At 35.4% G+C, this 23,565-nt stretch overlaps 2 protein-coding genes across 3 annotated transcripts; one reads left to right on the plus strand and one right to left on the minus strand.

Moving 5' to 3' along the window:
* Positions 1-249: 249 nt before the first annotated feature.
* On the minus strand, positions 250-18,772 carry elac2 (elaC ribonuclease Z 2). Its single transcript, XM_048200948.1, has 24 exons — positions 18,369-18,772; positions 16,945-16,995; positions 16,778-16,848; positions 16,525-16,589; positions 16,344-16,401; positions 14,360-14,428; positions 14,113-14,259; positions 13,709-13,764; positions 13,055-13,113; positions 12,894-12,966; positions 12,649-12,761; positions 12,476-12,574; positions 12,260-12,398; positions 10,956-11,041; positions 9,802-9,923; positions 9,373-9,463; positions 8,768-8,906; positions 8,468-8,506; positions 8,268-8,377; positions 8,000-8,099; positions 6,903-7,023; positions 5,823-5,901; positions 2,294-2,438; positions 250-1,022 (listed from the first exon to the last, which is right to left on the minus strand). Exons 1-24 carry the CDS (start codon positions 18,620-18,622, stop codon positions 780-782), a joined length of 2,529 nt encoding a protein of 842 aa, XP_048056905.1. The 5' UTR covers positions 18,623-18,772; the 3' UTR covers positions 250-779.
* LOC125274566 lies at positions 18,753-22,760 on the plus strand. Of its 2 annotated transcripts, none has more exons than XR_007186273.1 (4): positions 18,753-21,046; positions 21,302-21,471; positions 21,616-21,725; positions 22,669-22,760. XR_007186273.1 is itself a non-coding variant. In XM_048200953.1 (4 exons), the coding sequence occupies exons 1-4, from the start codon at positions 20,837-20,839 to the stop codon at positions 22,683-22,685; spliced, it is 507 nt and encodes a 168-aa protein (XP_048056910.1). In that variant the 5' UTR covers positions 20,742-20,836; the 3' UTR covers positions 22,686-22,760. The 2 variants fall into 2 exon arrangements, 1 of the variants encoding a protein (XP_048056910.1); XM_048200953.1 differs by having other exon boundaries at positions 20,742-21,046.
* Positions 22,761-23,565: the final 805 nt, after the last annotated feature.

Genomic DNA, 23,565 nt, shown 5'->3' on the forward strand with positions numbered 1-23,565 from the left:
ACAATTTAAAATCTGTTGCTGGAAGATGATTCCCAAGTTATTTCAGCAAACATCATAGATGTGCCATCAGCAGTCACATAACCAGAAAGAAAAAAATGAAAGTGGCCTATGCATTTATGCAAAACCAATTATATGCATCTAAAATGAAATTTTTATTCTATAAATCACCCTAAAAAAATTATATTTGTTACATGTTTGCACTTTGCAATTAAGGGGGAGGGATAAAGTTATAATAATGACAAATAGCCATCCAGGTTTATGTTTATTTTCCTAAAATAATTAGAAAAGCCTAAGCTGATCAGCCATTTCATGGACATAAAATAAAATTACATAAAGAAAAATGTACAAGTGCCTTTTTTCACACACCACTGCATTCAGTTTACTCGCAAAATAACATCCTGATTCAAACTGAAGTGGAATTCTCCATCACTATATGAAAATAACATCTTTCTTCAGTGCTGAAGGCTGAAATTAAAATGGCAAACATTTCAAAAATCTCTGGTAGTGTACTTTCCCACCGGCACCATGGTCAAGCCTGAAGCAGAATCAATAGCAGCAGGACAGATTCCAGTTCTGTTCCCAGCCAGGAGCTGATACACTGTATTTCAGAGTATGCTTGAAACTCGAATTAATCTCCAGCTGCTTTAATCTCACCCAGTTGGACTTCTACCCAACATGGATTTTATGATATATATTTTAAAGCCCACTGGTTCAGTTTTTCCCCAGGCTGTCATCTGATAGGTTGGGCTGATCTAATCCTCACCCTGATTGGTTGCCCATCAGTTTGTCTTAAGTCGTTTGACGGCTGTTTCTTGGTTGAGGTCATCTTGCTCTCTCTTGGCACTTCTGCTTGTCTCTTCGAGTTGGCAGCTTGTTCCAGACTCTCCATTAGACGGAGGCTCAATGCTCTTCTTCATCTCTCTCCTTTCTCTCCTCTCCTCCATCTCTTCAATCTCCTCCGCAAACAATGCCTTCAGAGGCTGAATGAGCCGCGGAAGCATCTGGAAATCTCCAAATCGAATCTGAGCACAAGAAAACAACACATCAAACTTTCCATTTGATTCAAAGTGGAATATAAACTTGTTTTGTACTGCATTTCTCAACTAAAAAAAGTGAGGTAGATATAAAGGAGGAGGAATAAAGGGAAGGAAGGATGAAAGAAAATAACTAAGGAAGGTATGCTGTAAGCAAGGGTGATTGTAAGGATGTAAATAAGGAATTAAACAACTAAGGTAATAAAAAAGAAAAGGAAGACCAAGAAAGGATATAAGTCATGTAGGAAGCAACTGAGAAAAGAAGGATGCAAGTAAATAAAGAAATAACTAAGAAAGGAAGGTATGAATGAAGGATGTAATGCAGGAAGTAACAGCTAGAAATTAAAGATGCAAGGAAGGATGTATGTAAATAAGGAAATGACTTAGGAAGAAGTAGAAGTAAGGAAGAAAATAAGGACGTAACAAAGGTATGATGATGCAAGTAATGTAGGAAGTAACTAAGAAATAAAAGGAAGAATGCAGATTTTGTAGCCCAAAAAAAGTTTATCCATTCATCATAAATATAATCCATATGGCTCCAGGGGGTTAATAAAGGCTTTTTGAAGCAAAGCGATGGGTTGTAAGAAAAATCCATATTTAAAACTTTATAAATTCAAAGTAGCTTCTGGCAAACGACCGTACACATACTGAGCAAGTCGACTTGTGCCAAGAGAGTAACCTATGAAGCGACGAATGAGGCAAGATGTAGGAGAATCATAAGCTTAGACGCTTCTCACAAACTCAAGCTCCTCTTGTCTTATATCGAAATCCTTTGAAATTTCTCTTTAAAATTTCTCATTTTAGACTTTCAAATTCATGACCGGTGTTTTGTTTTGCTCTCTCCTCTGCGCTTCAGCAGTCGTCATCGCAAATCGAAGCGTACGCCATCTCCCAGAAGCTAGTTATTATAGTTTATAAAGTTTTAAATATGGATATTTTTCTTAGAAAAACACATCGCTTTGCTTCAAAGGCCTTTATTAACCCTCTGGAGCCATACGGATTATTTTTATGATGGATGGATGCACTTTTTTTGGGCTTCAAAATCACGCCCCCCTTCACAACAATTATAACGCTTGGAAGAGCCTGTATATTTTTAAATATATCTCAGATTGTGTTAATTTGAAAGAAGATAGTCATATACACCTAGGATGGCTTGAGGTTGAGTAAATCATGTGATAATTTTCATTTTTGGGTGAACTATCCCTTTAAGAAGAATTAGTTGTTAGTAATTTGTTATTTGACAGTATGTGTATCCTCACCCTCATGTGGTCAAACGAGATGCCCACTTTGCTGTTGAAGTCGTCGTTGAAGAGAGGGATCTTAGCGTACCGCTGACTGAAGTGATTCAACACAATGAATTCAGCGTTCATCTTCATCCCCATGCCAATAGCCTGAGACGTGGTGCTGGAAAGAGTTTCAGATTCAAACAGCGATCAATTGACAATCATGCAACTTCTTCAGAAAAGACTAATGCACTGAATCTGACATCAGAAAAGACTGCATGGACACCACTGGAGTGCTGTACTGCAGCATTACTACCCAATTCTCATGTCTACAAAGCTTGAAACACAAATCTTTAAATTTCAGCTGATAAAGCTAAACCGAACCTTCACGGACTCGGATGACACTCGCCGCCCTCTTAGGCAATCAATTCCTCACTGAAACCCAAATGAATCCACCACAAAATCTCCAATCAATTCCACTCAGAAGTTCTCAAGTTATTCAGCTCTTCAATTGGAAAAAGCCCCAGCGTGACACACAGAGCAGTTCATCCAGAGACCCGGCGTTCCAGAACTCCAGCAGGCGATAAGGAACCCAATCAATGCTCATCTAAGAGGAGAATCCCAGAACTTAAAGAGAGACCTGCTTTAAATGAGTCCTCCATCAGGAAACATATTATCCTCTGGGAAAACTGACCACTTTCATTTCAGAAGATCTTCTCCTCTGCCTGAGGCAGAGTTTTTTTTAGCTCTCAAATCAAACGATGGTTTATCTTCTTGTCTGTTTTGTTAGTTTGCCAAATACACTCTTCACCTCTTCACTCAAGGCAAAAGCAGAATTGTTTGATAATAGATGTTGATTAACACTTGCAATGTTTATGGAAGAGAATTCATGCCAAGTTTAAATGCGTTCATTACATTGGAACAATAGCTATGTTTCCATCCACCTATTTTTATGCGCATTTTGGGATATTGCATAAAAACGGCTCGACTGATATGCCAATATGCACATAAATTCTAAAAATGCACATTAAAGCTGCAGTCTGCGATTTTTCCTCTTTGTCGCCATCTCTGTTTGAAACCTGCAATTGCAGTCATATGCGGAACAGTTATCTGTACGTGCGTTGTGCCTCGGCTGATGATTGTCATTTGGATCTTTCTGGATTACAATCCACCATCAAAATGATAAATTTAATTATTTCAGCTGCTGTGAGAAAAGGCTATAAATGTGACGCTACCGGCAGTATCCTCACGTGATAAAACCGACTAGCCTGGACTCCTTCCTTTCTGTTTACGGACGTGACGCTCTTAAATTATAAAACATTATTACAAGCTTACCGCTGTGAATCAAGACAAGATTATTAGATAGTTTTCAACACTGGCTGGTTATGTAATTGCCCAAAAATTGATTTTGGATAATTTTTAACCAAAAAAAGTTACAGACTGCAGCTTTAAAAAAAAAACATATGCGCTTAATTGACACATTTTTATCCGATGAGAAAACATGCCATAAACTGACTGAAACACTTTTACTGAATAAATTCCTCGATGTTCATCCAAAAAATCGTGTGACTGCGAGATGGGACGCATAACTGTACTAACCATTGGATCTTGTTGCACATCAACTCAAATGCTGTTTTGGTTGTTCTGTAATGCCTGAGCAAAGTCTGTCGTCCAAGTGGTTCGGTATAATTACGTCCGAGAACTGTCTTACATGACTGTGTTCCCGCACAGTACACATCTACCTCTAAAACACGTTCATTGCATTTTATCTGCATGCTCCAAGACCAAGTAAATTATTATATACAAAAATTATTATATACAATTGCTTTTCCTACTTTTAGCACCATTTTATCAGGAAGTGATGTTTTTGTTCTCTTCGACTCACCGAATGGAAACGCTACTTTGGATGGAAACATGGCTACTGTTGACAGAAATTGTGCCACAGTAAAAAGGCAATTCTGTCATTACTCATTTAAAGGTTTGGAGTACATTTTTAAAATGTTTTTGTAAGAAGTCTTTATGGAAGCTTGTTTCCTCCACTAAAATAAAAAATAAACTTTATCTCACAATTCTGACTTTATAACTTACAATTATGTGTTTATATCTTCCTCAAAATTGAGTGATATGAACTCGAAATTGCCAGTTACAAAGTCAAAATTGTGATATATAAACTGGTAATTGAGAATAAAGTCAGAATTGGACTTAAATTCATAAACTCGTATTTGTTGAATTAGCTGAATTGATATCTCACAATTCTGAGAAAAGTCAGAATTGTGAAATAAAAAGTTGCAATTATCTTTTAAATGGTTTTATTCCATGGCAGAAACAAGCTTCCATAAGTCTCTTCTGAATTTATTTGATCAAAAATAGAGTAAAAACTATAATATCATGGAATATTATTACAAATCAAAATAACTGTTTTTTATGTGAATATATGTTAACATGGAATTTATTCCTGTGATCAAAGCTGATTTTTCTGAAATCATTCTACTATGCCGATTTGATGCTCAAGAAACCTTTCTGATTATTAAAGGTCCCGTTTTTCGTGTTTTTTTGAAGCTTTGATTGTGTTTATAGTGTGCAATATAACATGTGTTCATGTTTCGCGTGTAAAAAAAAAAAAACAGTATTTTTCACATAATTTACTTATCTGTATACCGCTGTTTCCACTGTCATAAAAACGGGCTGATGACTTCCTTGTTCTATGAAGTCCCTCCTTCAGAAATACGTAACGAGTTCTGATTGTGCCAGCGGTTCCTGTGTTGTGATTCGACAGCAGCTTAGCGAACCTTGCCCGGAAAGGTCACGCCTCTTACCATAACGTGGAGATGCACGCGCTCAGTGTTACTGTAAACATGTCTTTAATTTTACCCTATCAATTTGAGCCGGAATCAGACCCGGTGATTGGACTGCAGGATGAAAATAACAGCGTTTCGACGACATGGCGACAAACACACTCTACAAACGCAACTCTTGTGTATTCCTGTGGGCGGAGGTTAGTCAAAAAACTGTTTTAGTTCATTAAAGAAGGAAGTAGAGGAATGTAGTCCAAACTGGCCATTCGATGTAGGCGACTTCTGTTAAATAAAATATCTCGCTTGGCATTGAACTTTGAGCTTTAAAATTTTACAGATTTTATTTATACTCTAACAACAACATTACACACTAACTAAAGTTTGAAACATGGGATCACGAAGAACGTTTAACAGTTGTGCCTCTTCGTATAGATTTGTGAAGCTGCTGAAGTTCATTTTGAACAAGGTACCTGATAATTTTGGTCTGATCTGAACAGATTTAGCTGTACATTTCAGCACTGACTGCTTTATGAATCAGCCAAAATGTGATGCAACTGTAAAAAGAGGCTGTTATTGAAGGATGAGTAGTTAAAAACTATTTCTGACATGGATCTAATGGAACTACGTGGATGCTTGATGCTGAAAAACTCCATTAAGAGAGATTTACTGCTAAAGACTTTGACAAACATTATATTAAAAAAAAATGAGATGACCCTGTAGCTCTGAATTCCTCTTGCATTTGGATGTCAGTGAACCTGTGTTCATGTTACCTGTGTCTCTTCTCTAACGCCTCTTCTTCCATCCCATCCTCCAGCGTGGCTTCATGAATCAAAAGTGTGGCATTCTTGCCTGAGAACAAACCAAGAGATGAATCAAACTCTCTGCCACACACAGATAAATTACAGTTGACATGCTGTTCCCTCTTTCGCCCTATTGTAAAACACACACAAACTTTCACACACACCAACACATACTCCATTTTTTCTCTTTAGAAATCAATCACGAGAACTCCAGCAGCCCAACAAGCGCTGAGACAACAAAGGCCTTTCCTAATGAGACGAGCGGACCAAACCATCGGCAGCGTTCAGGAGGGGAAGGCTGAATACCCTCCATCACTGCCGGACTCCCTCAGGAGCCATTAAAGAGGTTTCTGTGACTCAGAGAATGGTGCTGAAGTGATCGATTACATAGCTGATAAAGACAGGAAGCAGCATTTAAACGCAGGCTTCATTCGTATCGATCCATGAGTCACTATAGAGATTCAGACGCAATTACAGACTCTCTCTCTCCAACTGGACTGATGGGCGTTTAATGACCAGATTCTGAATGACGGAAGATTTTGAGTTCAGACTGAAAATAAAGCATAAGAGTGTAAATATAAATCTAATTGCATGCAAAATGTAACTGTGCATCTTAATAAATACATGTGTGGGTGTTTGTGTGTGTTCACAAAAGTCAAGAATCCTTTCAAGACCACATTTTCCAACTCAAAATCAATAGAAAGAAATAGCACATGATTTTTCTTCCTCAAATTTGTATTAAATGTATTGCCAAAAAAAAAAGATTAAAGTGGACCTATAAATCACGCTGGTACTCTGTTTAATTTATACTGATTTGAACATTTTTTTTTTAATCAGAATCATCACTCAGGACAAAAATGACAAAAACAACTAAAAAAAAAATAAAAAAAGTCAGTGCATTACACATTCTAAACACTATAACCTTTGAAAGGCAAGTTTTAGTTGATTTTACTCCTTATCAGAATATTCAGACCAGTATGATATGATATATAATTTGTATATACTCATGTGCAAAAGCATCAGTGGTCATAGTGTGTGTATGTGTTTTACCCATATTGGCGACGGCTTCGCAGGGCATGGTGTCTCCAGAGAACACGAGCTGCCAGCCAGACTGATGCGTCAAACTGCAGGCAAATGCGTTCTTACAGTGACGAACATAACATGTCTGAAACTACACATTCAAGAGACAGAGAGAGAGAGAGAGAGAGAGTTTAATCACAACATGCTCCATAGATCACTCATTATTCTTTATTTATATCACATCCCGATTACAGCTGGGAGATTTTATAGAGATTTACGTATAATAGCTTGTTGGTGCCATAAAATTAAACATCTTAAATATTGTGATTGTGATTTTAATGTACTTTTTATACGGCCATTAAGCTTCCTGAAAACCAAACCCATACACTTTGCGAGTATGAGAGTGCTATTAGACAGAGAACAAAATATTTTAGATAGCAATAGATTCAAGGTAGAGTAGGCAATTTCAGAGAGGCCTGCAACAACTCTCCAAAGCCACGCCTCCTTCAAAACACATGAACGCACACAGCCAGAACAGAGTCTGCAAAGCGTCACAAGACACGGCGTTAAATTACCTCATGTCTAAAAGCACATTGCAATACAATAATAATGAACATAAACAACTTTCAGAGCTCTGACTTATACCACCTGACTGCTGCAGATTCATTTCGCCGTTGATAGTGTTGACAAAGAAACGCAAACATCTGAGTCATCCTCAGAACAAATGCAATGATTGGATGATTGGATGAATTTTTTTTTTTTTTGGTCATGTGACCTTTTTGAATATATTTATACCATTTCTATTATTGATTGCTATCAGAATGTGTAGAGAGTTTGAACCAGAATAACAAAAAGTGCTAATGAAAAAAATTGCCTACCCAACCTTGAATTATTACATTGGTGCATGTAAATATATATAATAAAATACCATTAAAGTTATTTTTTTTATGTTGTTTTGCGCTACACATTTTTAATTTTCTTTGCAACTGCTGTTTCTTTGAAATCCTGATTCTTAAAATAAAAACATTTAAACCAAATGCCTAATTATTAAGATATACTGTATAGGGATTTTTTTCTAAGCTAAGCAAAAAAAAAAAAAAAAAAAAGGCTATACAGTCCATACAGACCTTGACCAGGTCATTCTTCTTCAGGACAGTCTGAATGAAGGATTTGGTCTTGGCTTTGGGAATCTCGGCACCATCACACAAAAACTTTGATGGGATGATACTGGAACGATCATTAAAAGAAAAGTGTCAAAAACAAGCAACATATTTTTTACGTTGACATTTTTACAAATGATAAATGAATATACTGTCAATAGTGAGAATCATAGACACTATTACAGAAAGACAGACAGAGATCAAATAAAGAGACAGTGGTAGTTTTCTCTCGTACTTGATCTGGCTGAGTATCTGCTGGCAGTGGTCGTGGTACTGGTTCAACCACGTCATGATCTGTACGGGTGCGATCAGGAACACGGGACTGAATGCTTTACCAAGACTCATCTACAACACAGAAGATGACGTTAACAGTGAAATAATTCATACACACAAGCACAAAATACTGACCCCACAAAATAAAACATATATACATACCAGAGCTCTCTCTCGCTCCAATAATAAATGAATCAAACCCTGCATGGATGACAAAACATACAGTGTCAGCAGAGGAATAAATGGCATTGATTATTATTTAATATAATATTCCTACTTTTTATACATTTTTCTCTCAGCTCTCTATGATTCTGACTGCTCTGGGTTTCTTCTGTTTAAATAATCTAGTATGCTAAACTGTATAAGTGACCATTTATTTAATTATTTGTTAAGTGTACATATAATTAGCAGGATAATGTACAGTCAAGCGGTCATCTTATGGTGTGTTTGTGGCTGCCTCACCGTGTGATGATCTGCGTGCAGGTGCGACACAAAGATGGTGGAGAGTTTGGAGAGGACTTCATCCACATCATTGCCATAATGACGACACAACTGGCCGAACGTTCCCTCCCCACAATCCAACAGCAGCGACTGAGATGGGCTGAGGAACAGAGAGATGATCAGACACACCACTGGAAACAATCAAGTCATTATATTATACATTATAGCAATAAAACACAAGAGACTGTGTGTTACTGTGATTTTACCACAGTTAAGTCAAGTCACCTTTATTTATATAGCGCTTTATATAGCGCTTTCAGATTGTGTCAAAGCAGCTTTACATTGATAACTGGTACATAATTTTTGCTGCACAGCAGCTCTTAAAGAACAGTGTCAATGTAGATCAAAGCACTGTTGAATAAATGTCAAGAATGCTGTTGAATATCAAATGTCAAGTCAAATGTCAAGTGTCCCCAACTAAGCAAGCCAAAGGCGACAGCAGCAAGGAACCCAAACTAAAGTATTGTTTAGGCCAATGTGAAAAAGAGGGACTAAAACACGTGTTTTGCACCTGAGCAGCACCTCAAAACAATGAACTTGCTTAATTGATCACTGATAAATATTACCTGATGTTCACTAAAGTTCCACTGACGTTTCTGATCTTCATCGGCAGGGACGAGCCGGTGCCCAAAAACACGATCTCAGGAAACTTCTCACCTTCAGAAACATTCAAACACGATACGTATATGAAAGTGAAACTAAATCAGTTCACACACCTGGAATAAGAGCTTAAACTTATTTTAGTTATACTTTATATATACTACCATTAAAAGGGTCCATCTCTATTATGACCATTTTGGAAAAACAAATCCATTTACTCTTGCATGATCTGAGGCGACTGATACAGATACAGTAGAGAGGGAAAGTCAGAAGTGAAGAAAGTTTTACTCGGAGAAAATTAAATGTCAAGCTGAGGAAGTGTTCTTGTCTTTCTGCTCTTCTAATTCAACACTTTCATCCCTCCTTCTCTGTCTCAGATTCGGTAGAAAGCTCACCAGACGTGGAGACGGACGCAGCCACCTGGAACTTTCTGCATTCCTCAACTTCCTCCAGAAAGTTTGGCACTTCGGCTGCTTCCTTCACAAACTCCTCAGAATCGCAGGACAGGATGGCATCTCTACACACACGCACACACAGATGAAAAAGATTCACAAAAGTTCCTCAACTAAGATCAAGATTTGCAAGAACTTCATAGGAACTGGTTTGGTTGAAGGTGTAAAAATTGATAAAATTCATAATAATTATTGCCTCGTTTCACACTATTAACTTGCATAATATGCCAGTGTAATTCAGGTATATTCATTCATTCACTTTATTTATAAAGCACTTTACAACTGCACCTGCAGACCAAAGTACTGTACAATCAGAAAAACATGCAACACATAAAACAACACACAACCTACTAATATAACCAATACTAGCCCAACCTCTCAAAGGCTAAAGACAAGAAGTAATTTATGACACCAGCTTTAAAAACATTAAAAAGCAGCCTCATGATATAGTGGTCTGACATGATCCCACATACAAAATAATTGCAATCATCAAGGCGAGACTTTAATCGAGCAATAGACCTAATCTAGAAAAAGAACCACAATTCTTTCCTGAATTCAAAGGTAGATAAATTTGTGTGTAGTTGGCATACAAATGGTAAGACATGCCATATTTATAAAAAATAATAATAAAATAAAATAAAAAATAATTTGAACCCATATACAAGGGAAATAAGTGACAGCCACTGTTGTTGAAACACATTTATCATACTTGACTGAGAATGCTCTATCAATAAGATAAGACTTGAACCACCATCCCAGGTATTCCCACCAAATGGGATTACTGCTTGATGAGAATCACATGGTCTACAGTATCAAAAGCTGCACTCAAGTCCAATAAAATTTCTGATTAAACGAAGGTCATTAACAACTCTCAAGACTGCAGACTCTGTACTATGACCTGCCCTAAACAGGACTGAAATGTATCTAAGATCTTATGCTTACTTAAAAATGACATCAGCTGTGAATAAACCACCTTCTCTAAAACCTTTGATAAGCATGGGAGTTTTGAAATGGGCATCGCAATATATGAGGATCACAATTAAACTAGTTCATTTCTATCATTTGTGACACACTGTCGATCAATGACCTGAACTGACCTTTGCCACTCCAGTTTGGGCCGAAGCTGAAACTTGAGCAGACATTCGGCTCTGACGTTGGGAACGTTTAGAGAAGCCTGCGGCTCCTACAAAAGAGACAAAGAACAAACCCATTACTAACTGACTGAAGTCACACTGGATTAAGATAGGAAAATAAATTAAATACAAATACAAACAAATAATAAATACTTGAATAGTTCCCATTAGCTATAATTGAAATCTAACTGACCTACAGAGACTATTTCATATTAAAATAAATTAATAAAATGCATGAAACATGAAATTCAATTAGAAAAAAAATATCAAATTAATACATTAAAAAATATTAAATTACAAAGAATACATAAAATGTTTGTTTTTTTTAATGTTATATTAAAATATATTGCATAAATACATTACACCACAATAAATAATTTACAAATTATAAATAAAATTTTCCACTGGCAATGCTTGACATGAAAAATAAATTACCTGTAAGAGTCTATTAAATATTTAATTAAATAAAACAATGCATTAAATATGGGATGATACAATGAATACTTTGGGAAAAGTATTTTAATTATTTGATATATTAAAAAAAGAAATAAAATATGAAATTATATTAAAAAAAATTAAGTTACATGAAAATAATAAAAAAAAAAAGTTCTAAATTAACAAAACTAAATTAGTCTGACCTTTAACTGAGAATATTTAATTGGAAATCCAAAAACAGAGTATTAATTGAGAAAAAAAAAAAAAAAAAAAAAATATATATATATATATATATATATATATATATATATATATATATATATATATATATATATATATATATATATATATATGTGTGTGTGTGTGTGTATATATATATATATATATATATGTGTGTGTGTGTGTATATGTATATATATATATAAAATAAATTATTATATGTGTGTGTGTGTGAAAAGAAAATATTACATTACATAAATATAAATAATTGAAAAAGTCTAAAAATGACTATTTATTTGGAGATGTAAAAAAATGAAAGTAAATATTAATTATAAGTATTACTAGTATTAAATGTAGTAATAGAATTTTTTTTTAATTAAAATAAATATATTAAATATAGAACACACACACAAAAAACACTGTCACTGTCATTTAACCAAACCTTTAACAGAGTATTAGTATTATTAAAAAGTATTAGTTAAGAAAAAAAAATTGGAAAAACACACCTGAACAGATGTTTTTTTTTAAACAGTTAATTATAAATTTAACAGATTATTTTCTGATCTGATTGTCTGATAATAAATCTAAATCACTAAGAGTGAGTGTTGCTGTACTTTGCTTTTGTAGAGTTTGAGCTGCGGGAAGATCTCCGGATGGATGAGGTTGAGCTGCGTCTGGAGTTTGTGACTGCGGGCGTTGTGTGGCGTGAACGTCTGCTCGTTCATCACCAGATGCTCCGTGCTGCTGGGAAACCTGCGACACAACAGACACGTCACACACACTCACTGACACATGATCAGATCCCTGTGATCACCGGAGCTCAGCTCTACCTCTCCATCCAGCTCTTGTACTGATCCGTGTTCAGCACCGACTCTGGAGTCATGTGAACCACGAGAGCTGCCGAGTCCTCAGATCCACCGGTCTGATACCTGCACACATGCGACATTATTAGATGTACACAGAGAAAGCAAGCCTCGTGTCTCTCTGGGAGTCGTTTCTTCACCTTTGTATGGTGTGATTGGTGCAGAGCGGCTGTATGAAGTCCTCTGATGGACAGTCGACCACTATGAAGACAGGTCCAGGATCAGCTGGAGTGCACAGCTCCTCAGGCCGGATCTGAAACACATGCTGCACAGTCAGCTCCAGTCTTCAGATCAATGCTGGAGTCTCTAGGGACTACAAGTGTTTAGAAACATCTGTACAGAACAGGCTGAAACCGTCATTTATAGTGAAGAACTGAAGAATCACCTCTTTTCCGTCGTGCGTGACAGTTTTCCCGGCTTTCAGAGCGTCGATTATGGGTCCAATGGCTGCTGTTCCTCTACAGATAAAGCACAATAGAGTTATGTGTTTATATGTGTGTCATATTTCAAGCACAGCTCAACTGAACTGATAAATCAGACACTCACACCGGCAGGCCCATCTCTTTAGCTTTCAGTACCAGAAAGTTCCCTTTCTTGGGGTGTAACTGCAGAAACATCACATGGAAAATGAGTTACTGAGAACAGTATGATTGTATGAGGTTAAAGGATTAGTTCACTTTTAAATAAACTTTTCTAACTAAATTGTTATATACTTACACTAGCATATTGTATATGACAATTTAGTTCAAACTTTGACCTGTGGAGGGCAGTAATACACTTAGCAGTGTCTACACTGCTGGAATTCAAATAGAGAAGAAGAAGAGAGCTAGTTCAAGATGAGCATTTATGGTTAAAACTTGTATAATTTTTATTTATTTTTAGAAAATGACTGATCATTTCTCTAGATAAGACCCTTATTTCTCGTCTGGTATCGTTTAAAGCTCTTTGAAGCTGCACTGAAACTGTAATTTTGACCTTCAACCGTTTGGTGCCCATTGAAGTCCACTATATGGAGAAAAATCCTGGAATGTTTTCCTCAAAAACCTTAATTTCTTTTCGACTGAAGAAAGAAAGACATGAACATCTTGGATGACATGGGGGTGAGTAAATTATCAGGAAATTTTAGTTCTGAAGTGAAATAATCCTTTAACATAATTATTATTTAATCATATTGGCCCGTTTCATATTATTTCTGCTCACCTTACAAACATAAGCCACCACGAGAGATGAATCCCTAGTGATCTTTTCTTTGCCTTCTGTGGGGGAAAAAAATCATATAACATTAAACACATTAGTGTCACTCTCTTTAAGTGCACTTGAAAACAGCCACAAAATATGAATATGAGGTACATGTGACATGCAAACTGGCTTGCAAATGAGATATGTTGGAAGAAATGATTGAAAAGATGTTTTTTAATTGATCAAAAAAAGTACGTAGTTCAAATGTAATGGAAATTATTATTTTACTCACTTTATTTATTAAAAAAAAAAATCAGAAATGTGAGATAAAAAGTCATAATTATCTTTTTTTTTTATAATTATTTTTTATTTAGTGGTGGAAACAAGCTTCCATATAAACTGGTGTTGTGTGTGTGGTGTCTTGCCTGGACTCGCTGATATCCTGCCAGCGTTCACACTGGGACTCTCCTCCATATCCTCCAGTCTCTTGAGCGCCCCCGTCTGGCTGCTGTTAGGACTGCTGCTGCATTCAGAGCCTGGGGAGCATCTGCCGGCCTCAGACTTATGCTCAGCTTACGACACACACACACAGAGTACAGACGGATCCTTTACATGTGAAGGGTTTTTAAACGTTCACGCTTGAGAACAGTGTAAAAAAGAGGCGACACTCACAGAAGAGAGGAACTTGAGTGACAGTCATTGTGTTGTCTTTATATTGAGGTTCAGTATACGGTCTGACAGCTGCAAACCAAAGGAAAACAAACAGAATCTGGTTCAGCTGGTGAATGGACAGTGATCAGAGCAGAGATGTTATTTCAGTATTATTTATATACTATTTTATTATTAATATTTACAATTAGTTTTTATTTCTCGTTTTACATATTTTAACTCGTTATTTAATTGTTTTATTCATTTTTTTGCTTTTTTAGATTTAAATTGCCTCATTTTAGTACTTTTAGTGCTTCAACTTGAACTAAAATTGCAACAATTTTAGTTTTAAGTTGAATTTTTTCATCTGACATTTATGTTTTATTTCAGTTTCATTATGTTGGCTTGACAGCTACATGTTAAAATATGCTAATTCATGATAGCAATGTGTTAAAACATAATTCATAATAACAAAATGCTAATTCAGGTTAGCAACCTGTAAAACATGCTGTGTTAAAACATACATGCTAAATCATGCTAGCAATATGTTAAAACATGCTAACAACATGATAATTAATGCTAGCAAAATGTTAACGCATGTTAGCACCATGGTAATTCATGTTAACAATGTGTTAAAACATGCTAACTCATGATAGCAATATGCTAAAACATGCTAGCAACATGATAATTTAGGTTAGAAATGTGTTAATAAATGTTAGCAACATGATGATTAATGCTAGCAAAATGCAAAAGCACGTTACCAACATGCTAATTCGAGTTAACAACAAGTTATAACATGTTAGCTTCATGTTAATGCATGTAAACAATGTTAGCAATGTGTTAAAACATACATGCTAAATGTGCTAAACATGCTAGCAATGTGCTAAAACATGCTAATTAATGCTAACAACATGCTAAACATACGACCAACATGCCAATTCATGTTAGCAATGTGTTAGAACATATTAACCATATGTTAATGAAAAACATGTTAATTCATGTTAATGTCTTTCTTTCTTTTTCTCTATTCACTTATTTTAATTTTAGTGTAGGTTCAGTAATTCTGTTATGTTCTTTTGCCAATTTTATTAGTTTTTGCTTTATTACATTTAATTTATCTCGTTTTTAATGAGAGTACTTTTAGTACTTCAACTTGAACTAAAAATGCAACAGTTTTAGTTTTAAGTTGAACTTTTTCATCTGATATTTATATTTTATTTCAGATTTATTATGTTGGCTTTGTGTTAAAACATCCTAATTCATGCTAGCAATATGCTAAAACATGCTAATTAATGCTATCAATGCATTAAAACATGTACCAACATGTACCAAAACATGCAATTTGGTAAAACATACTAACAACATGCTAATTCAGGCTAGCAACCTGTTAAAAAAGCGTTACCAACATGATAATGAATGCTAAGCTAACAAAATGCTAAAGCATGTTACCAACATGCTAATTCATGTTAATACCATTGTAACTCATGCTAACAATGTTCTAAAACATAGCAAAATGTTAATTCATGTTAGCAACCTGTTAAAACAAATGCTGCTAGCAAAACGTGTTAATTTGTGATAACAAAATGCTAATTAATGCTAACAATGTGTTAAAAAATGTTAGCAAAATGTAAATTCATGCGAGCAACACGTTAAATTATGCTAGCAAAACATGCTTATTCATGCTAGCAAAGTGTTAAAACGGGCTAATTAATGCTAATAACATGCTAAGACTTGCTAATTCATGTTAGCAATGTGTTAGGACATATTAATATGCTAATTCATACTAGCAATGTGCTAAAACATGTTAATTCATGTTAATGTTTTTCTCTCTTTCTCTTTTCACTTTACTGAATTTAAAGCTTATAAAACTTTCAAACAGCTTTATCAAGCCAACATATAAAGTTTGTCCCAACAAACTTCACTTTCAAGTCAAAGTTAAGGTTGTTTTAATGAACTATAACAACACTTCATATAATCGATAATGGAGAATGACAACGGTGGACTTTACCAAGTGTAATGTCTTCCAGCGGTCCTGAAAACACTTGTATGGCTTGTAAATATTTCTCCTAAAACAACAACACAACAATTCTGTCAAACACCACCAGAAAATTCATAAAAATATCCAAACAGACACAATATATCACACATAACAGAGAATGCTGGTTACAGATATCAGATGTGTCCCGTACCAGCTGAGGCGGTCCTGACAGGACACACTGAGGGACTCCCGTGTCTTTGAGGGTCAAGATCATCCCTAGAAAACACAAAACACAGAGTTAAGAGTCAGGAACCTGTCAAACTCATAGCAGATCTTTACAAGAGTCTCTACACAGACAGTCAAAATCCTGCTTCATAACCAGGCGATACGAAAGTAGCATTTCTACAGTCTAGAGGTAGAAAACTTACAGGCGAAAATAAAAATTGGAAAAGCTTCAAATGCACCTGATAAACCGCCGACCGTCTCCCAGCTCATCCTGGTGAGGAAGATATTGTCCAAGCGAGCAATTTTCATTCTGGATACACAACAAATACACAAAAACATGCCATATGAACACAGAGCAGTGTCATTACATCACTTCACAATGAATCTGTGTTCGTTTGTCTCTTACTTGTGCTCCTGCATCAGTCTCTGTGTTCCTTCAGCACAGTTGAACAGATACCTGCATATCAAACACATGATTTACAACTAACATACTGTATTATACTCTAAATAAAGGTGGCCTGACATTCAATTACACTCAATTTCACTAAAAATTTCACCAATAAACCCTGTATACTGCTTAGATGTTTAGTGGTTCAGGAATTTATTCAAATATAAATATAAATGCTCATAATTAAAATAAATAATTAAATTAAAATAAATGCTTTCATTTAAATACATGAATCTCTTATAAGGTAATTTTTGTAAAAGTTGATTTTAAATGAAAGATAAGTGATCATATAAATACTCAAATAAATAGTCAAATAATAAAATAAAATTTGAGATTTTATAATATATATTTTATATATTATTTACAGGTAGCTCTGCGATTTTGCTAAAATATTTATATAATTATGTATAATTCATGAACTAAGATAACATTATATTACATAAAGTTTAACAGTAAAATATTTTGAAATATCATGATATATTTTAACTATTTGTTTCATATATTTATAAATAAAGTTAAATAACGATCAAATAAAGTTTGAGAATTTATAAATACATATTTTATATATTATTTACAGGTAGCACTGTGATTTTGCTAAAATATTTATGAATTTTATAATTCATCCACTAATGAACTCAGATTACATAAAGTTTAACAGTAAAATATTTTGAAATATCATTTTAAATCGAACATTCACAAATGTGATTCATATATCATGTAAGTATATAATGCATATTTATATTTATAAACTACTGATTTGTTAAGCATTACATAATATGACATTGTTTGTTAATGATATTTAAATGAAGAAACAAATGAATTACCTTTATTTTTTATTAAATATATTATTATTAAAGCAATTCATGTTATTTTGTTTTTAATAACGTTGTATAATTTATTATTATACATTTGTATTATTAATATAACAAACATTATATACTTCTTAGATGTACAGTGGTTTGTTTATAAATATTATTTACAGACAGCACTAAGATTTTGCTAAAACTTTTAAAATGATTCCTCAGTCAATTCAATTTCCTTGAAACATATTTTTATAAATATTTTTAAATGTATATAATGCATAATTATGTTCATAAACTACTTATTTGTTAAGCATTACATAAAATGCTTATGTCTGTTAATGTTATTTGTGAAACTTATGAAATGTTACCTTTATTTTATTTATTATTATTATTAAGCAATACTATCATTTGTATAATAAGCTGTGACTGAACTCTGCTTCACACTTTTTTATATTTATGTTTTACTAATGACGCATTAATGTAAACATGGTTACTGATATAATACTGTAATATTCCACACTAGTTTTGACAGATCATTGTTCACGTGACTCTGTCATATAGCGTGAGATCAGCTCGCACCTGTTATACTCGGAGAAGACATACAGCGAGGCGCCATTATCGCGACTCCCGGCGCCCGCGACCTGCACATAGACGGTGGAGGGCCCGTGCAGCTCGCCCTGCCTGCGGCTGTCCCTCGTCTTCACATGTCGGCGCGTGTCTTTGAGGGGTCTGCTCTTCCCGGAGGTGTGTGTGTCCATCAGTGTCAGCAGAGTCTGTTCACCGACTCTCAGCGCTCTGTGTGTGAAGAAAGAGCAGCGGAGACGCGCGAGCATAATAAACACCGACCGGCTACACGGAGCGGCTCATAACGACAGCTCGACGCAAACAAACATATCACGAGAATCAATGCTCCGTTAGTTTGTGAACAGCACAGCAGTCTGAAGGACTCACACATGTGTGTTGATGCTAGACGCGCTTCCGACGCGTGATGATGACGACACGCATAGAAATAGAACTAGGTGGAATGACGCGTACAACTTTTTATGGAAACACAAGAGACATTACTTAAAAAAATCTGTTGTCGTAAATAGCTTTGATAAGGGAGGTCTTAACTTTCTTGACTTCGCTTCTTTAAATAATACGTTTAAGATCAATTGGTTGAGGCAATTTCTGACTGATTCTGATTCCATATGGAACACTATTCCTAACTATATCTTTTCTAAAGTCGGTGGTCTTCCCTTTCTCTTAGTATGTAACTACAATATTTCTAAATTGCCCATCAAATTATCAAATTTCCATAAACAGATGTTTTTGGCTTGGCATTTAATTTACAAACATAATTTTAGTCCCCACAGGTATTTTATTTGGAATAACCATGATATCCGATATAAAAATAAAACTCTTTTTTTTCCAGATTGGTTTACTAACAATATTCTTTTGGTTTCTCAACTTTTAAATTCAAATGGTCTTTTGTTTTCTTATTCTGAATTTTTAGCTAAATATTGTATTCCTGTCACCCCACGAGACTTTGCTATAGTGATGGATGCTATCCCTAGTGGAGCTATTGCTCTTTTAAAAAACTCAGGAGACTCTTCACATTTTTTTACCTCTTGGGCTCATCTTTTTGAGACAACAATAGGGAAGGTTTGTTTTTTGTCCAGTCCTTCTCTAAGGAATAGAAGGATTAGACAACTCTTTCAGAATGATATCATCACTGTCCCTTCTGTAATATCTTATTGGAGTAATTGTTTTAATAATATTCCTTGGAAGAAAGTGTGGTCTTTACCCAACAAATATTTAATCACTAATAAGGTTAAAGAGGTTTCATTTAAGTTGTTATACCGTTTCTACCCTGTCAATCTTTATATCCAAAAAATGTTTCCTGAGAAGGATTCTCTATGCTCTTTTTGTGGGGCAGAAGATGAGTCTATCCCTCACCTTTTCTGGGAGTGTGTTCATGTAGCTATTTTTTGGAAGAAATTTTGTTTATTTATACATGCTTCTTTTTTTGAAAATTTTTCTTTGACATTTAAGGATGTATTATTTGGATTATATAACTCCGATAAAAATCTAAAAGACAAGTACTTTCTTATAAATCTATTTATTTTTCTTGCCAAGTTTTTTATACATAAGTGTAAATTTTTGTCTCTTAAACCTCTTTTTATTATTTTTTGTCAAGATTTGAAATGTTATTTGGGCACTATTTCCTCTTCCAGCAGTGTCAAAGCCCTAAAGTCCAATTCGTTGTGCACGAAGTATAATATTTATGCCTTTTTATGATGTTCAAAGAAGAAGGAAAGGGAAAGGAAAAAAGGAAGAGAAAAAAAAAAAAAAAAAAAAAAGGACCCTTCTCTTCTTTTTTCAGTATAATTTAAGTTATATTACCTCTGGCTCATAGGTTTTTTTTTTAATTATTATTATTTTTATTTATTTATTTATTTTTTGTTTGTTTGTTTTCTCCATTGTTCATATATTTACTTATTTTCTCGTTTGTTTCCTTACTGTTTTTGTGTTTGCTTATAATTCTATTGTTGTTAAATTCCTTGAACTGTAATTTTTGTCTTTATATGTCAATAAAAAAATAAAAAAAAGAATGACGCGTACATATTTTATATTTTCATAAAAATAAAATGCAGTCCTTATAAAATCAGTCAACATATTTGACATCGCTAATTGATAATCTAGTTTAAATTTGATGTATTTGATAGTTTACACGATGTGTAACTTTTATCGGACTATTATTTCCTGCAGATTTTCTCCACTCACGTGATTGATTTGTACTCAGTTTTAATTATGTTGGGGAAAAATAACTTGTTTGGTTTTGATAATACGGGACCCTGAAAATCAAATTATAGTTCACCCAAAATCAAAATGTTATCATTATTCACCCTTCGCCGGAAGTTTGATTGACAGGCGATCTGACCAATCAGAACGCTGATATTATGCGCCCCCCCCCCACCCCCACCCCCGTGAATGCCCGCCATTTTGTCCGACAAACAAACCAGTCCGACAAAGCAGGTGTAGTAGACTAACATCGGCGATGAAAAATGGTGAAAAGGTGCTCGTATTGGACTTGCAAAGCGGACAGCAGGTACCCAGAAAGGCTGTGGAACATACAGTTTCACCCGTTTCCTAAACCTGCAACAAACCTGGAAAAGTGTATGAAGTGGATACGTTTGTGTGGACGGCCTCAGCAACTTAGTTTGGACAAGCTGAGGAATCATTCAACAGCCAAACACTTCTATGTGTGTTCAAAGGTAATTCAATTATACATACCGCACATTTTTAACAGTGTAGATATTTTAAAGATATTTTACAAGATGTCGTAACCGGAGAAATGTGTTTTCAAAAGCCTAACGTAACGAGGATATCTAGCTAAACAGTTAGCCAAACATTAGCAGTCCTAACAGTTTTGCCTGACATTTCTGCTCTGTCCTGTATGAATTTCCTTTCAAGATGCTTTAGGCGTAATTTAGGATGACTAAATCTATTCCTCTGTCATTAAACTCCAGCACTTCGTTGACGGCCGACCGACACCCGCTCATCCTGATCCTCTGCCAGCATTGAAATGTGACCGTAGTAACGTTACACCAGTGAGACGTCCGCCAAAGTTGCGAACAGTGTCAGTGCCAGCAAGGAAAAGACGAGTTGACAGCATGCCAGACAATGCTGAAACCAGCAGGTGTTTTTCCTATATAAAAAGCAAATAATAACAATGCAATGTTTTTATTTTATACATACGATACATTACAATCACATTAGTTGTCATAGAACCTGCTAAGCATATTATTATTGAAAATATTAAATGTACATGTCATATTTACAGAGTCAGGTGTGATCTACAAGGCGTTTCCATGGATATTACAGGAAAGATGGCAACAGAATCATTAATGGAGGATACCACTACAGAGGAGAGCACTATATTCATTGATATAGGTATGTGTTTTGTTTTTGTTTTGTTTTTTTGGTACAGCAATCTCTCTAACTGCACAGGGCTGGTAGGAAATACTCAAAAAAGAACCAGTCTAGTTTAGTTTTCATTTTCCCCCACATTTCTGCATCAAAGTGAATACGCTCCAGATGGTAGTCATTGTCACATTTCACAAAAAAGTCACACCATGGCATCCCAGTTATCCCCATCTGTCCTATAACTTGGTAATAGTACTCATGATTACGTTTAAGACTGTAGGTGTCACCACTGTGCTTTTGGAGGTATTTACAACCTGTGTAGCTGTACTGGTCTGGGCACTTTATTTCTAAAAGGCCATAGCTTTTGTCGTAACCACGCTTAAGGACTTTCCTGTCAGGAGAAGTACCCAAATGGCGGGCATTGGGATTGACGACAAAGCCACACGTGTAAACTGGGTTTCCTGTAACTTCTGTGTAGTGGGCTGCAGCAACTGGCTCAAGCTCCAGGCCTCTCTTCATTGCTGTAGTTTGCAGTGTTGTCTTCCTCTGCATGCTGGTGGCAAGCTGCTCGTAGTCTGCTCTCCTAGAGTATACTCTTCTTGAAAGAGGATGAAGTAAGACGAGGAGAGCGGACACAATGCCAGATGTTGTTGATGCTCTGTTGTCTGGTTTCTTTCTCCAGTGCCTCTGATTCAGATTTTGTTATCATCATGGCATTGTAGCGTTGCGTTTGCTCTCTTGTTAGGACTGTACAGAAGGAGCTTGGTTGTGGTGGCAAAGGGAATGCTGGAAAATCATCAGATTCAGTAGGGTTTGATAGGGAGGATCTTGGCCAAGTGTTGTCCACTAATGGGAGCTAGACACAAGAAAAGGAAAAAAATAATATTGCAATGTTTGTAAGTTATTTACATTATTTATGTCCTGTGCTAATAAAACACTAGTTCTAATCATTTTATTCTTATGTTTACAGAGTACATAGCTGACTAAGCCCAAATGGGAGAAAAACAGGAGGAACTGAAGGCTCTCCTCGCTCAAAAATAAAAAGAAAATGATCTGCTAAGGGAGAAAATGCAATCTGGTCTGGCTCCTTACCCACTAACACCAGAGACCATAAACAACAGCAGTGTGCCTAACTTCTTTGAGTACTGCACTGGGTTCACATATGATGAGTTTAACAAACTGTGCAGATTTTTCTGACTACCAGATAGTGAAACAATCCCACAAACACACATTCCCTTGACATATGAAAAATTGAACAGGCAAATCCGCAATATGCCTTTACGGCAACAATTTCTACTTGTACTTATGAGACTGAGACAAAATTTTGACCTCAAAGAGCTAGCTTTCAAATTTCAAATTGATATGCAAAGTGTTAGCACTTTGTTCAGTTCGTGGGTTGACTTCATGTATGGCAGGCTAGGTAATATGTCTGTTTGGCCTCACAGGGACATCATCACAGAAAACATGCCTGAAATCTACAAAGCAGAGTTTCCAACAACTTTTGCAATTCTTGATTGCACAGAGCTGAAGATAGAGAAACCCAGCTCATTGTTGGTGCAAAGTCAGACTTATTCTAATTATAAGTCCACTAACACACTTAAGTCTCTGATAGCCTGTGATCCTCGTGGCTCCATTCCTCCATTTGCAAAATCAAATATACAAATGCCAGTCCCAGATGTTGAGATAACAAAGAAAATAGCCAAGCACAGAGTGCATGTAGAAAGAGCAATAGCCAAAGTCAAAAAATTTAAAATAGTATCTGGTAGGATCCCTAATTCCATGTTAGGAAATATAAATCAGATATGGTTTGTGATGTGTATGTTGTCTAATTTCCAGCAACACATCATTCAAGCATAGGCTGCTGAAG

Source organism: Megalobrama amblycephala, linkage group LG1, assembly GCF_018812025.1.
Source record: "Megalobrama amblycephala isolate DHTTF-2021 linkage group LG1, ASM1881202v1, whole genome shotgun sequence".
In the NCBI taxonomy this organism is placed as follows: Eukaryota; Metazoa; Chordata; class Actinopteri; order Cypriniformes; family Xenocyprididae; genus Megalobrama; species Megalobrama amblycephala.

What these genes read in the sequence shown, in the direction of transcription:
- elac2 (XM_048200948.1), bottom strand. Translation starts at nt 18,622, where the DNA reads ATGCTCGCGCGTCTCCGCTGCTCTTTCTTCACACACAGAGCGCTGAGA. An exon ending in ACCAATCACACCATACAAAG is followed by an intron (nt 12,575 to 12,648) that starts GTGAAGAAACGA and finishes GCATGTGTGCAG; the next exon opens with GTATCAGACCGGTGGATCTG. An exon ending in TCTCGTTTGACCACATGAGG is followed by an intron (nt 1,023 to 2,293) that starts GTGAGGATACAC and finishes TCTTGTGCTCAG; the next exon opens with ATTCGATTTGGAGATTTCCA.
- LOC125274566 (XM_048200953.1), top strand. Translation starts at nt 20,837, where the DNA reads ATGGTGAAAAGGTGCTCGTATTGGACTTGCAAAGCGGACAGCAGGTAC. An exon ending in ACTTCTATGTGTGTTCAAAG is followed by an intron (nt 21,047 to 21,301) that starts GTAATTCAATTA and finishes ATTAAACTCCAG; the next exon opens with CACTTCGTTGACGGCCGACC. An exon ending in GACAATGCTGAAACCAGCAG is followed by an intron (nt 21,472 to 21,615) that starts GTGTTTTTCCTA and finishes TCATATTTACAG; the next exon opens with AGTCAGGTGTGATCTACAAG.